Source organism: Hippoglossus stenolepis, chromosome 19 (assembly GCF_022539355.2).
Source record: "Hippoglossus stenolepis isolate QCI-W04-F060 chromosome 19, HSTE1.2, whole genome shotgun sequence".
Lineage (NCBI taxonomy): Eukaryota > Metazoa > Chordata > Actinopteri > Pleuronectiformes > Pleuronectidae > Hippoglossus > Hippoglossus stenolepis.
The window spans coordinates 20,082,240-20,097,018 of NC_061501.1; the positions used below are offsets into that span (position 1 = coordinate 20,082,240).

Consider the following 14,779-nt stretch of genomic DNA (forward strand, 5'->3'; position numbering starts at 1 on the left):
CTCTCTCTCTGTCTCTCTCTCTCTCTCTCTCTCTCTCTGTCTCTCTCTCTCTCTCTCTGTCTCTCTGTCTCTCTCTCTCTCTCTCACTCTGTCTCCCTTCTCTCTCTCTCTCTCTCTGTCTCTCTCTGTCTCTCTCTCTCTCTCTCTCTCTCTCTGTCTCTCTGTCTCTCTCTCTCTCTCTCTCTCTGTCTCTCTCTGTCTCTCTCTCTCTCTCTCTGTCTCTCTCTCTCTCTCTCTCTCTCTCTCTCTCTCTCTCTGTCTCTCTCTCTCTCTCTCTGTCTCTCTCTCTCTCTCTCTGTCTCTCTCTCTCTCTCTCTGTCTCTCTCTCTCTCTCTCTCTCTCTCTCTCTCTCTGTCTCTCTCTCTCTCTCTCTGTCTCTCTCTCTCTCTCTCTCTCTCTCTCTCTCTCTCTCTCTCTCTCTCTCTCTCTCTCTCTCTTCTCTCTCTCTCTCTCTCTCTTCTCTCTCTGTCTCTCTCTCTCTCTCTCTGTCTCTCTCTCTGTCTCTCTCTCTCTCTCTCTCTGTCTCTCTCTCTCTCTCTCTGTCTCTCTCTCTCTCTCTCTGTCTCTCTCTCTCTCTCTCTCTCTCTCTGTCTCTGTCTCTCTCTCTCTGTCTCTCTCTCTCTCTGTCTCTCTCTCTCTCTCTGTCTCTCCTCTCTGTCTCTCTCTCTCTCTCTCTCTCTGTCTCTGTCTCTCTCTCTCTCTCTCTCTCTCTCTCTCTCTCTCTCTCTCTCTCTCACTTCCTCCATCCATCCATGGTGTATCAGTGTTGTTTTTAAAGTTGTGTGTGTGTGTGTGTGTGTGTGTGTGTGTGTGTGTGTGTGTGTGTGTGTGAAGGTGTATTAACTCTCACATGTCTCACATCTTGATTACAGACGTCAGTTGTGATGACGTTAATTCGCTCCTTTCTTTCCCTGGTTCGTCTGAGTCACTCAAACTGTGACTCTGTTGGTGACAGTTTGTGTGTCTCTTGTTGTTTGTGTGTCTCTTGTTGTTTGTGTGTCTCTTGTTGTTTGTGTGTCTCTTGTTGTTTTGCATCTTCTTTGTTTTGCATCTGTGGCCCCAGGTCAGGTGAAAACTAAACTCTAGTTGAAACTTACTTTTTGGAATGAAAACTGTTAAAACTTTTAGTGTGGTTAACTATGACTTCATTACTCAGACCATCATGTTATCATTGATTATAATTGAATCTACAGTAGATTCATTACTGAATAGTTTGTATTTGAACTGTTTTAGTACATTTCACAGCTGTTTCCTAATATCAGCTGATTCACACTCCTCCTCCTCTTTCTTCCTCTCCTCCAGGCGTCTCTTCTGCTCCTTTCTCCTCGTTTCATTCTTTCTTGTCTCCTCCATCTCCATATTTCTCCTCTACCTCAGCCTCTACCCCTCCTCCTTCCTCCTCCTCACGTTTCCCCCGCCTGCACTAACTTTCTTCTCCTCCTCTGAAACTCTGAGTCGTTCCCCCTCTCCTGCTTCGTCCTCTCCCCTCTCGTCCATCCTCCTCTCCTCCTCCGGGCCCTCTGCACTTGTCCATGCCTGTCAACCAAAAGCAGAGCAGCATTCCTCAACACATTCCTGATCCTGCTCGGCGAGTTATTTTTACCGTCAGAGTGTGTTACAGGCCGCTCGATGCTGCAGGCCTCTTTGCACTGGTGGAAGCATCTTCATCCGCAAACCTCTCTCAGGTTCGCTTGGTCATTTCCAGTCCCAGTTAACCCAGTTACACTGTAACAGACACTAACCAGCGAGCAGCGTCACCACGGTTAATGTTTCATGGCTCTAACATGTTTGTAGTAAAGAAGGAAACTGAACCCAGCAGACTAGTCGAAGACGACAAAGCTGGAAGCTGCAGAAGTTACAGCGTTAAGTTTCTGATCTGCAGTTTGGACTCGTGGTCCTGCACCAGTCTCTGTTCCTGTGATGGTTCAGATATCAGAACAAATGATGAAGTCTCATTTAACATTATGAAGTAAACTACATTCTTACAAATAATGATTTATAATCAACATTATTTATCTTTTATTTTAGAGAAAAACATCCAAGGTAGGATGCTTAATATTAGCTAATAGTATTTTTCTGTTAAAAGTAATATTACCCTTCTGCTTTGTTTGAAATTAAGAAGCAGATATTTTACATATTAGCATGTTAGCAGACGATCAGTTTGATGAAAACTGAATCGTAACTAAGTTTATTTGTTGATGTCAAAGCAAAATATCTGTAGTGAGCGATTAGCTGAGTTGGACATTTTAACACTAACATGTAGAACAGTGCTATTGCTAATAATGTTATCTACTCTTATTTCTGATCAATATTTGCTTGTAATTCCATTAAAACGCACGTTGTCACTTCCTGTGCTCCTTCAAACAGTTGTGATCTCAGCGTCAACAAAATGAGCCAAAAGGCGTCGAAGGTTAGCTTCACTTTCTCTGCCACAAAATTCAGTTCAACGTTTGCGTCTCATTTTGATTAAACTGTGTCTCTCGTCTTCAGTTTTAAACCGTTTAGCGCCACAAAGCTACAAACACAGCGTCCGGCTGCTTGTGAGTTAGCGGGGCTAGCTCATTAGCTTGTGGATTAGTGGGGGCTTTGTGTGTCGGAGCAGGAACATGGTGATAAACCCTGGTTTATGTTGGAGCTGCCACACGTCCATGTGTCATGTTACACCTCCAACAATACTCATCAACATGCAGCAGCCATGTTGTAATCTAAGAGCAGCTGACTTCAAATAAAGTTTCCAGGTTTTGAATTAGCCTGGAGCTAACAGCTAACTGATTATCATTCACAACATTTCCTCTCCTCCTCTCGTCTCCCTCCATCTTCAGCTGCCTCCTAATTAGTCTTACCAACCCTGTAAGCTTTTAATCTTTCTCTTTTCCTCCTCATCCATCCATCTATAAATACATCTGCTCTGCAGCCTGTTGCATCCTCACATCCTCCTCCATCTTTCTGCTCTCCTCCTCCTCTCTTGTTCTGTCCATCGGTAGCAGATTATCGTCTTTGATGCGTCTCGTCGTCTTCATCCTGCATCAGGACGCCATCTTTAGCTCAGTTAAGCCTCGCTGAGCATCATCTTCGAGTTTTTAAACCACATGAAAATCACACAACACGTTAACTTCTCCCGCCTCTGAATGAGGTAGTTTCATTTTGTCGTAGCACAAACTTTTTATATGAACCATTTTAAACAAGCGCCTACATCCCAGGTAACTCTTTGATTTTAACTCGGAATTCTCCCTTCGTAAAATCTGATTCCTCTGTTCAGAACTCAAACTCACATTTTAAATCTTTACACTTGATAAATGCATATTTACATTTTTTTACCTGTGGAAGCTTGATCACAGTTTTTAACCCAAACATCAGCTGTGTGTGTGTGTGTGTGTGTGTGTGTGTGTGTGTGTGTGTGTGTGTGTGTGTGTGTGTGTGTGTGTGTGTGTGTGTGTGTGTGTGTGTGTGTGTGTGTGTGTGTGTGTGTGTGTGTGTGTGTGTGTGTGTGTGTGTGGAAAGTTACTCCTCATAACTTAACTCAAATCAGTCGTTACGATCATAAATCATTATCTGTGTTTGTTTGCTGGTATGAAAATGATATTTCACAGAATAAACAATGCAGAAAAGATGTTTATATTTTATGTAATTCATTTCCTTAATTCAATATATTTTGTCAGTTTTCAGTCGCACGGGCCAAAAAACATCATGTAGAATTTAATTTTGTGTAATATATGTTTTGGGTTGTTATCATTTTGGCGTGGCGTCCTGTCTAATGTGTGCACAAGGCAGGGCCTCGTATATAACTTAACACAAATTTAAACAACATTATGCAACTTTTTACAGTTTTGCACAACTGAATACATCTTTGTACAACTTAGAACAACTGTGTCCTAGATGGTGAGAAGTTAGAGTTTTACTTGTGATCGTCTGAAGTTGATTGTGCGTCTGTCTTCCAACACTACAGATTGTGAGTCACTGTTTGTGTTAATCTGATCGTCTATGGCGTCCTGTAGTGCAGTGTATTGTGTGTTAAACTGTGTGTGTTGTGTGTCACTGACTGTGTCTTTGTGCTCTCCCCCTGCAGTGTGAGCAGTGGTTGCAGACACACACACAACAAACCCCGCCCCCTCCCGCACTGCCCCGCCCCAAGACTTGAGCGAACGAAAGAACGTTGCTTTACGAAAAGGACGGGTAAATATGCTCCTCCTTCCCTCCCTTCATCCCTCCACTCCTCCATCCATCCATCCATCCATTTACCTGCCGCCTGTCGAACATAAGCAACGCAACCATCGCTCTGCCTGCCGCACTTCTTTATATCTATCTTTTTATTCTTCTACTTTCCTCAGTTCTTCTCCTCCTCCTCTCCTCCTCTTGCTCTTCCTCTCATTGTGATGCACCATTCTCCTCGTTTAGCAGCATCCCTCCATCACTGTCCCCTGGACCCATTTTTAATGTAGAGTTCCCCCCCTCCTCACTCTTCCTTGAACGTCTCCATCATCTTCCGTTCACCTTTTCTGTTTGTGATCAGAAATCAGAGGTTGAAAAAAAGACGCTGCATCACCTGCTGCTTCTCGCTTCGCCGCTCTGTCACGTGATCAGCTGTTTGCTTCTGTGGACGCAGCTTTTTAAAACAGATCCGTTAGTTTCACTTTCTTTTTCTTCTCTGAATTTTGTTCCTCAGAGTTTGTGAAACAGTTTTTCATTTTCTTAAAGTTCATTCACATGTTTGATGAGTTTTCATTTCACAGAAACTTTCTAAACATCCGTGTGTGTCATGTTCAGATGATTTACACCAGTATCACCGCAGCTCTGTGACGTGATTAACTCAGAAGAATCTTTAATGGACTTTGGGTCGAACAAACATCACATGATTATCAGACTATTTAAACACAGAGTCTGAGAGAAATACAAGTAAATAAAAGATTTTAATGAGAAGCAGCAAAATACTTAAAAGTAAGTTTCTTTGTTCGTTTATTTATTGAGAAGAAAGATTGATAGTAGAGGAGGCAAGTAAATCTTTAGGATCTGAAAATAAAATGTGTATTAAGTACATTTACTTATTAAATAGCACATCAAACTCTCCCTAATTTCTTTGCCATGAAAATACAAATTGAATAAAGTAGAAAAAAATGAATAAAATGTGTTAGTTTCGTACAACATTGAGTTTCTTATGTATTTTATTATAATATTAAGCTGCAGCCTGATGTAAGGTTTATAAAAACAAATACATTAAATAAGAACACAAACAGATTTATATAAAATAAGTTTTCTTGTTCATGTCACATTTGTTCAAACAAAGATAAAGATGAGACACACACACACAGAATGAGTGTGTGTGTGTTAGAGAGAAGTGGAATCTGCATCCTGATTGGCTGGGAGCTGGCAGACATTTTCCACAGTCGGCCTGCTCACTGGTTGGCTGAGACGCTCCCCTCCCCCTCAGCCTCCCCCTCTGGTATGTGGTACAGTAGAGCTGACACGCCGTCGATGCTATCTCAACACTTTATCACGTCGGGTCTAAACTCCACTGCTGCGCACCGCAAACACTCACACCGGTCAATCTGTAACCACGCTGAGGGGGGGGCTGAAAGACAAGATGATGCAAGAGAAGAAAGGGGGGAGGAGGAGGAGGAGAGAAAGACGAGAGGGAGGCGAGAAGAGGAGGAGGAGGAGGGAGAGTCAGTTTATCCAGTTACCATCTGAACCAGTGTCACTGAGGGAGGGGGCCACGAGGTTTACGGACACGCCCGTCCCAGCAGGAACAAAATAAGATTTGCATCATTTTCATGAACACATTTAATTCCAGGAAGTGAGGAGATGGAAACAAGTTGCAATTAGTTTTTACCTAAAAAAAATAAAAACTAAAGAAGAATAGAAACTGCCAAACAAAAATTAATTTGTTAAGTTTTTATTTATCTAAACTGAACAAAAAAAAAAACTGTAAAAAGTTTGAACGCTTAGTGAAAGTGTAAAAGTCTGAGTTGGTCCCTGAACTTGTTCTTTGATTATGGTTTCCTCTCCGAGAAGGAGCAGTGGAGGATGGGTAATGGCAGCTGAGTGTTAGACCACGGTGGTTTGGGAGGAAGGGGGAGCATCAGGGAGGTCAGAGAGAGAGAGAGAGAGAGAGAGAGAGGAGAGAGGGAGAGGAGAGAGAGCAGAGAGAGAGAGAGGAGAGGGAGGGGAGAGGAGAGCAGAGAGAGAGAGAGGGAGAGAGGAGAAGAGAGGAGAGAGACAGGAGAGAGAGAGAGAGAGACAGAGAGAGAGAGAGAGAGAGACAGAGAGAAGAGAGAGGGAGAGAGAGAGGGAGGGGGGAGAGAGGACAGAGAGAGAGAGAGAAGAGGAGGAGAGAGAGAGAGAGAGACAGAGAGAGAGAGAGAGAGAGAGAGGAGAGAGAGAGACAGACAGAGAGAGAGAGAGAGGGAGGAGAGAGAGAGAGAGAGAGACAGAGAGAGAGAGAGAGAGGAGAGACAGAGAGAGAGAGAGAGAGGGAGAGAGAGAGAGAGAGAGAGAGAGAGACAGAGAGAGAGAGAGAGAGAGAGAGAGGCTCACACATGGGGAAGCAGCAAAGCGCTCTCTGGTGAGTGTGAGCTTCCTGTTGTGGTGGAGACACTCAGAAAGAGAGAAAGTTTCAGTTTCTGCAGCATCACTTCATTCAATCACTGTTATTAACCTGGATTCGATCATCAGCACTTTGTGGGAATATGTCTCTAAAAACTAGGATTGTTTATCTTACTAAAATTAAGTTTATAAAGAGTTTTTTTTGGGGATCCACTGGAACATCACTCAGTCGGAAATCACGTTTAAATTCACTAGATCCAGATTTGTATTTCAAATCACTCACACTTCACACTTCAATCAGCCGAGTAGTCTGTGTGCGATCCTGCAAACCAAGAATCAAACGTCCGAGCTGGAGGAACAGTTGCAGCTTCGCTCAGTTGAAATGATCACGTGGTCAAGCGGGAGTTTATCACCGTCACTGAGGCCGTAGGGTCGTCACGTGTCGTAAAACCATCAAACACCCGAGCTGTGGTTGGTGACGCTGCTCAGAGCAAAGACAGTTCCAGCAGTTTGATCTGATTTGTGGTTTGAGGTGAGAATTTCTATTAAAACCATGAAACCACCTGAACAGTTTCATTCTCTCAAAAACACTTTCTAACACAGCCGACGTTTCAGGGATGAAAGTAATGAGATGAAAGTGCAGCAGCTGACTCCCGCTAATTAGCTTCAGCTGCCACAATCACTTCTGCCAATGGAGCCAAGCTTCACTATTCCAATTAGCTCAAGATGCTAGCAGCGCTGCTACAGTTAGCTTGGTGAATGTGACCCTGTTTCTCATTGGCACAAACTTATTTATGTTAATGTCACTTGAGCATAAATAGCTTCAGATTTTTAATAAAGAGGGAGGAGACAGTTGATGATTCCTTCAGGACGATTTACTTTCTACAGCAGGTGTCACTTTTGTCAGTTTGCCTCTGGGGCTGAAAACGATGTTAGCCTGTTAGCCTGTTAGCCTGTTAGCCTGCTATCAAGCTGCTAACGCCACTCAGGCCTCATGTGTTACAGTCCATGGCTCATCCTTCAGTTCTACAGGAGAACACAAGTATATTTCAGGCAAAGTACAACACTTTCAATTTATTAAGCAAATGAACATTCAACTCTAAAGTTTAGTTTTATCAACATTGTCACCCAGGAGCTAACTAGACTAGCATCAACTAGCTAACGAGTTTCCCGTTTAATTTTTAACTTATTTTATTAAGAGAGTTTTTAATGAGCAGATTACCAAGATGAAAAACTCAATACGACTCCCTGGGTATGCTAGGCTAACACGATGCTACCTGAAGCCTCCTGAAGTACTGCAGCTTGCTAACAGGGAACAATCATGTGCTGGAGATTAATTAACTCTACAGGACGCTGCTTCTCCAGCTGACAGCAGATCAGTTCTGAAGACTCAATGGTTGCTGTGGAAGTTCTCTGGTTTTTATTGAAGTGAATCTGACGCCTGCTGGGACTCAGCTGTTCTGTCAGGTGAAGCGGACTCGGAGGATTTATGGTCTTTAGACGACAGGAAGTGTTTCAGCTACTGAACGATGGTGGATCTGGAGTCGACTCGGCCTCCAGCTGTTAGTGAGTTCATATTATTTACTGGTCAGTTTAACTACCATCCCACGTGCCTAGGTTTGGTTAAACAGCAGGTAACCATGGCAACATGACTTCTGCCTCATGCTGTCTGTTAACTGGTTTTGTTGTGGTAAGTTTGAGATCATGACTCTGAGCTGATGTAGAAAATAATGAGTCTTCTTCATATTTAACTTTTCTGCAGATGGACGACAGTGATGATCAAACACTTTGATAATGAAACTTGTAGTGATGAGATGGAGTGATGAATGTATGGAGAGGAGGAGGAGAAGAAGAAGAGAGGTGTCAGGGACAGAGAACGAGCACAAACACACACATTAACACACAGACACACACACCTACATGCATTAACTCCTTGGCTCCCACACAGTGACCTTTTGTGTGTGTGTGTGTGTGTGTGTGTGTGTGTGTGTGTGTGTGTGTGTGTGTGTGTGTGTGTGTGTGTGTGTGTGTGTGTGTGTGTGTGTGTGTGTGTGTGTGTGTGTGTGTGTGTGTGTGTGTGTCAGGAGGGAGTGTCTAAGCCTGTGTCAGAATGATGGCTGGGAACAGATGTAGTAACATCAGCTAACACACACACACACACACACACACACACACACACACTACGCCGAGTCCCACAATCCCCTGCTTCCTATATATCACTTATGCTAATGACATTTATTTTCTACTAGTTCTATCTATTCTATTCTAATCTCTTTTGCCAGAGGAGTCAGTGCAGACTTGTGTCTAGCGCCACCAGCAGGTCGACTTTGAGTGCAGGGCGGAGACAACAGGTCAAAGAGCTTAGAGACGCATGACAGTGTTTTAATGACACGGAGCTGAAACTATTAGTCCTTCAATCAGTACAAACTTTTTTTATTATCAATTAATCATGATGCAAACTTGCTGCTGTTTGTATCGATGTCACGTCAGATGAATGTTCAGGTGTTAATAGAGCCAATCTTCACGATAAAGAAACGACTGGATTGATCCACAAGGTGAAATAAAGTCCTGTGAAACGAGAGGAGGGCAGGCAGAGGATCTTCTTATCCTCCATCCTTTCTTCCTCTAACAAACCTAATCTCTCCTTCTCTCCATCCCTCCGCTCTCCTCCTCCTCTCTCCTCCTCCTCTCTCCTCTTGCAGCCATCTGTTGCCGTTCGTTTCTGCAGGCTGTAAAAAGTGCTGCCTGAGCGCTCTGTCAGCCAATCACAACACTGTGTGTGTGTGTGTGCGCGTGTGTGTGTGTGTGCGTGTGTGCGAGCTGACAACCAACGATGCTAGTATAAAAACAATCCAGGGATAAGTTGTGTGTTTGTGTGCACGAGTGCGTGCATGTGCGTTGATGCACCTGCCACGACCATGTTACAGTTTGTCATATAAGAGCAGTGATAGGTCAGTGGAAACACAACACACACACACACACACACACACACACACACACACACACACACACACACGCAGACACACTCGGCCAGTTGTCACCAGTCACTCGCAGAGCTCCACTCATCTTCTCTTCATCCCTTCTTCCTGTTCTCTTTCCTATTTTACTTCTGCTACATTTTAAAATATAAACTTCAATCATATTTAAAGATAATTAAAAGTTCAAAATCTGATTTAAAATATGTAAACAAATTAATTTAGATTATATAAAATATTTACACTGAAAATCTTAAAAATAAAAAAAGTAAAATGACACAAAATTATTTAAAATACAATTTTAAACAATTATAAATTTCAATAAAGATAAATCTAGAAATAATCAAGACTTGCAAATTAATAACAAAATTTGGGTAATAAAAAAATGTAAATCAACTAAATTTTTTTAGAAAGTAATTGAAAATGTAAAGTTTGAATCATTATTAAACAGAATCAAATGAGTGTAAATCAGCCAAATGCAGCTCATAACTTCACAGGTTTCAAAAGTGAGATGATAAAGTTTAGATTAAAAAAGTAAATAAATGTCTCTATGGTTCTGCCAGAGTTGAATAATTCTGTTTATTACAGTTAATTTGTTTGTTGGTGATATTTCAGTTTTTTCTTTTTATATTTTCACTTCTTGACTCTGTTTCAGGCAGTTTTTGTTTTTTTACAAACTTTATTCCTCCGGTTGGTTTGTTTTCACTGAACTTTTATCATTTTAAGTTTCTTGTCTCCGTTCACTGCTTCTCTCTCCTCCTTCTCTTCTGGTTTTCCTTTGAACAAGGAATTTCCAACACCCCCCCCCCACACACACACACACACACACACACAGACACACACACACACACACACACACACACACACACACACACACACACACACACACACACACACACACAGACACACATAGCTTCGCTCTGAGCTGGAGGAGGAAGTGGTCGGTTCTGGAGAGCGTCTTCCTGTGGGGGCTGCCAAACAGGAAACAGCAATTAGCTTCTCTTCTTCTGCTCTGAGAAAATCCCTCTTTTCTTCTCTGTCCTCCATCTTTCTTCTCCATCTTTCTCCTCCATCTTTCTCCTCCATCTTTCTTCTCCATCCTTCTCCTCCATTTGTCCCTCTCTCTCGGCCGTGCTGGAGTTAGTTGAGGATTGTAGACGGGACTTCGTCCCCTCTGGTCCAGTCGGCGCTGAGCCAAATCTGCTCTTATAGCTCAAAGGTCACGGCTGCCGTCCTCTGCTGCCTCGCTCCTGATCTTCATCTGTCAGAATGAATCGATGATGAGGAGCAGCTCTCAGTGAGGAAGTTGTGTAAACATTTAAGATGCAGACGTGATGTAAATTAAAAGTTTTACCGGACGATAAGAGGATTTGTTCTGTGAACAAACAACATCCGCTCACTTTTTAACTTTTAAAAGTTGGTTTGATTTACAATCAGTTTTTCCAGTTTCTTCTCTTAAAGAAGAATCCTCATCAGTCATTAACAGAACTTCTGTTTATTGTTAAAGTCAATCAATGTACTTTAAAATGTAGAATTCAAAATCTACCAGAACGATCACATTTCTGCCAACTTACTTCGATGCAGAATGGGAAATGAACTTGTGTTCCAACCGTCACTCACCAGCCGTCATGGTAGAATCTGTCTAACCTCCCTCAGCTGGTAAAAACATCCACACAGTAGTTGTTCATCTCCAGCTGACAGAGTGACAGGCTGATACATGTTACCAGATTTCTAATGAAGTTTGTGTGACATGTTTAATGAATGAACGGTCCTCTCTGCTGTACACATGTTAAATCTGTGAGGATTTTTCATATTTCAGCAGTGATGGAAAACTCCACAGAGGAGCTGCAAGAAGTGGGAGGAGTCAAAACTGAGATAAATGAAGAGGAGGCGGAGCAAACAGAGGAGAAAACACACAATAACCTCAAAGGTTCGTACAAAACACATTTCAACCCAAGAACCAAAAACAAATATACAAGTTAAAAGACATTATCAAATGTCTCAATATATTAAATCTCCTACAGGAGCGATCAATGGAATGAAGGAGGCGACAGAGAGCGGAGGAGAGAAGCTACAGAACGGAGACCGAGGAGGAGGAGCAGCAGGAGGAGGAGCAGGAGAAGCCATGGCAACGGAAGGAGGCGACCTGTCCTCCATCAACGCCATGATGTCAGCAGTGATGATGGCGGCAGAGAGCATCAACGGAGGAGGAGAAGGAGAAGGAGAGAGTGGAGTCACCTCCGCCAACTCATCGGCCGGCCCGTCGCCAAGGTGACCACCAACTATTTAATAATGAGATGTTTTATAAGCATTCTATTATATATTTTAATATTTTATACAAACCTGCTCAATTTCATAGTTTTTTTTAATTCCCATGTCAAATGTACGCACTTTGCATAATTATTATTATTGTTGTTATTGTTGTTATTGTTGTTATTATTATTATTATCATGTAATACCCATGAACATTAAAAACAAAGCTACGGTCAGAAATAAGTGAGATAAACGATCTGATAACTTCTTCCTCTCGTTCCTTGTGATTTTAATTTACATGTCTTCAGTAAAAGTTTTATTAACGTCTTCCTCTCCGCTTTAAGCCCCTCCCCCAGCAAGTCGCTCACATCAGCCATGAGGGCCCCACCCGGCCGCAACGCAAGACGCACCCAGGTACACGAAACAAACACACACCCACACAGAAAACCTTTAACACTGTGTTGACACATCTTTATCTGTTAGTGTCCCCAGACACCAGCTGTCAGTCAAACCCTGGGGGCGGGACTGTCGACTGTACACTCCTCCTCACGTCTTCATCTCTGGTTCTACTCTTCTTTCACTTCCTCTTCCTCATCCTCTCTCTCCCTCATCTCCCTGCTTCCTCCCCTTGTTTTCCTCCTCTCCCATCTCCCATCATGCACTGTGGCATTCCTGGCTTTGTCATCATTTCCTGCAACTGAAACAGGAAAAGGAAAAGTGTTTCAGCAGAGTGTGTGTGTGTGTGTGTGTGTGTGTGTGTGTGTGTGTGTGTGTGTGTGTGTGTGTGTGTGTGTGTGTGTGTGTGTGTGTGTGTGTGTGGACACTTGTATATTTGTGAGGACGTTTGACCGGTCCTCACTTTTCAAAGGCTTGTTTGAGGGTAAAGACTTGGTTTTAAGGTTAGAGTAATGTTAAGGTTAGGGTAATGTTAAGGTTAGGGTTAGGGTTAAGGTTAGGGTTAAGGTTAGGGAATGTATAATGTCAATGAGTGTCCTCACTAAGCTAGAGGTAGAAGGATGTGTGTGTGGTGATGAGGGAACATGTCACCTGATGCAACAGTGCGTCTCACTGATGTTTGTGTATAAACATTGTGATTCGATACCTCAACAAAAAACTTACACTTTAAAAAGTTCATGACACCAATTAGCAGTTTCTATTGGGAAGATGTTTTTTCTGTTTGTTGTAAATACTACAAATGAATCTGCTTGGACTTTTTCCAAAGTCACAGACGGAGACAAACTCTTTGTGTTTTACGTGAACGTGTATGTGTTTGTTTTCAGGACACCAAAGACACCAGCTCAGCTTTTATCTGTCCTCTCTGTGACAAGGACTGTCAATCACAACACTCGCTCACCATGCACATCAGACAGGTAAACACCTGCCTCCTGACGTGTTCCTGACGTGTTCCTGACGTGTTCTCGAGCTTCTGTATCTGACAACACAAACGTCTGAGTCCATGTGAGAAAATAAATAAATGTTTCTCTTTCTCCGCAGCACAACACTGACGCCGGAGCAAGCGACCACTCGTGCAGCATCTGTGGGAAATGTCTGAGCTCGGCCTCGTCGCTGGACAGACACATGTTGGTCCACAGCGGAGAGAGGCCGTACAAATGTGTCGTCTGTGGACAGACCTTCACCACTAACGGGAACATGCACAGGTACACAACAACACACACAATGTACACAGAACGCACAACAACACACACACTGATGCACTCCAACACACAACAACACACAGTTGTACGTGTAAACATCAACTTCACAGTTTCAATGTTTCAAACTAAACTTTATTCATCTTTAAAAACACAAGATATTTAAAATTTATTTTTTATCTCAAAACAGAAAAAGTTAAACACAGTAAATAATCAGTGTACACACAAACACACACATGAACACACACTAAAACCTCAGGCACAGGAAGTTGGCATTTACCCGTCTCGTGTGTGTGTGTGTGTGTGTGTGTGTGTGTGTGTGTGTGTGTGTGTGTGTGTGTGTGTGTGTGTGTGTGTGTGTGTGTGTGTGTGTGTGTGTGTGACCTCTTATAATCACTTGTTATCCAGTTACCTGCAGTTTAAAGGAACGATTTCTTCCCTCACATCATGTAATGATGATGTTGTTCTTCCTGTTCTAATGAAACCAGCCCTGTTGACATGTGTGATGTGAGATGAGCGTGTTCATGTTGTTCTGATGAAGGAGGTGGAGAGGCTGATGGAATGAGGAGGTGTCGGCAGGAGGAGCGACTGTAGGACAGAGAGTAACGTGTCTGTTCTGTGGCAGCGAGTTGAGAAAAATTAAGTCATGATGAAGAAGAGGAAAGAGAGAAGCTCCGTCCACACGCCTGGAAACACACGTCACAGGAAGTGTTAGCTTTGTGTTCACCGCTGGTCGTCGAGTCACGTGACTGATGAGAACCAATCAGGAAGTCAACGTCTCAGTTTCTGTTCAGACTAAAACACAAACCCAGAGTTTTCAAACTGAAACGAGACCAGTTCACACAAGTTTCTGATTCAGAGTCTGGAAACTCCAGCAGGCGTAACCATAGCAACAGTGTGGATGTCGCCGGATGTCAGCTGTTTGTTGCTGAGCAGGTCAAAGACAGATGTTTACAGTTGTTCCTCTGGAATTGTTTGGAATCCCCTTCAGTTTGCAGAGGAGACCACAACAGTTTCTAGATGTTTTCAGTTTCTTTTGACTAATAAACAGAGAAAGAGCTCTGAACGGTTTGAGCAGGTTTTGGTGTCGTGATGAAGCCGAGGATTTTCTCCAGCCTCGTCTCCTCAGCGCTGACGGGATCTTTTCTGTGACTTGTTAGTCGGCTGAAGCTGCTCAGCTCTCGAGCCGCTGCAGCTGTACCTCAGAAAGTCGGAGGTCTGGTTTGGCGAGTCTCTGCGGCAGCGTCTCTCTCTCTCTCTGAAACACAAACTCACACTGAGGCCTCCTGCCGGCTGCCGACGACCTGGATGAGGATTTCCATCAACACACCCTGGAAACTGTTACGTCATTTTCTCAGA

The 14,779-nt window shown here is 43.1% G+C and overlaps 1 protein-coding gene across 3 annotated transcripts in view; it reads left to right on the plus strand.

Annotated features, from left to right (window-relative positions):
- Positions 1-14,779, plus strand: part of rreb1a (ras responsive element binding protein 1a) — a 50,613-nt gene that overhangs the window by 18,922 nt on the left and 16,912 nt on the right. The window contains exons 1-6 of one of the 3 annotated variants that reach the window (XM_047344593.1): positions 4,073-4,173; positions 11,338-11,445; positions 11,540-11,786; positions 12,113-12,182; positions 13,049-13,138; positions 13,263-13,426. In XM_047344593.1, the coding sequence (XP_047200549.1) occupies positions 11,340-11,445; positions 11,540-11,786; positions 12,113-12,182; positions 13,049-13,138; positions 13,263-13,426 (677 nt within the window). In that variant the 5' untranslated portion in view covers positions 4,073-4,173; positions 11,338-11,339. Of the gene's footprint in view, positions 1-4,072; positions 4,174-11,334; positions 11,446-11,539; positions 11,787-12,112; positions 12,183-13,048; positions 13,139-13,262; positions 13,427-14,779 lie in introns of those variants that run through there. The other 2 variants (XM_035143253.2, XM_047344592.1) reach the window with 2 other exon arrangements.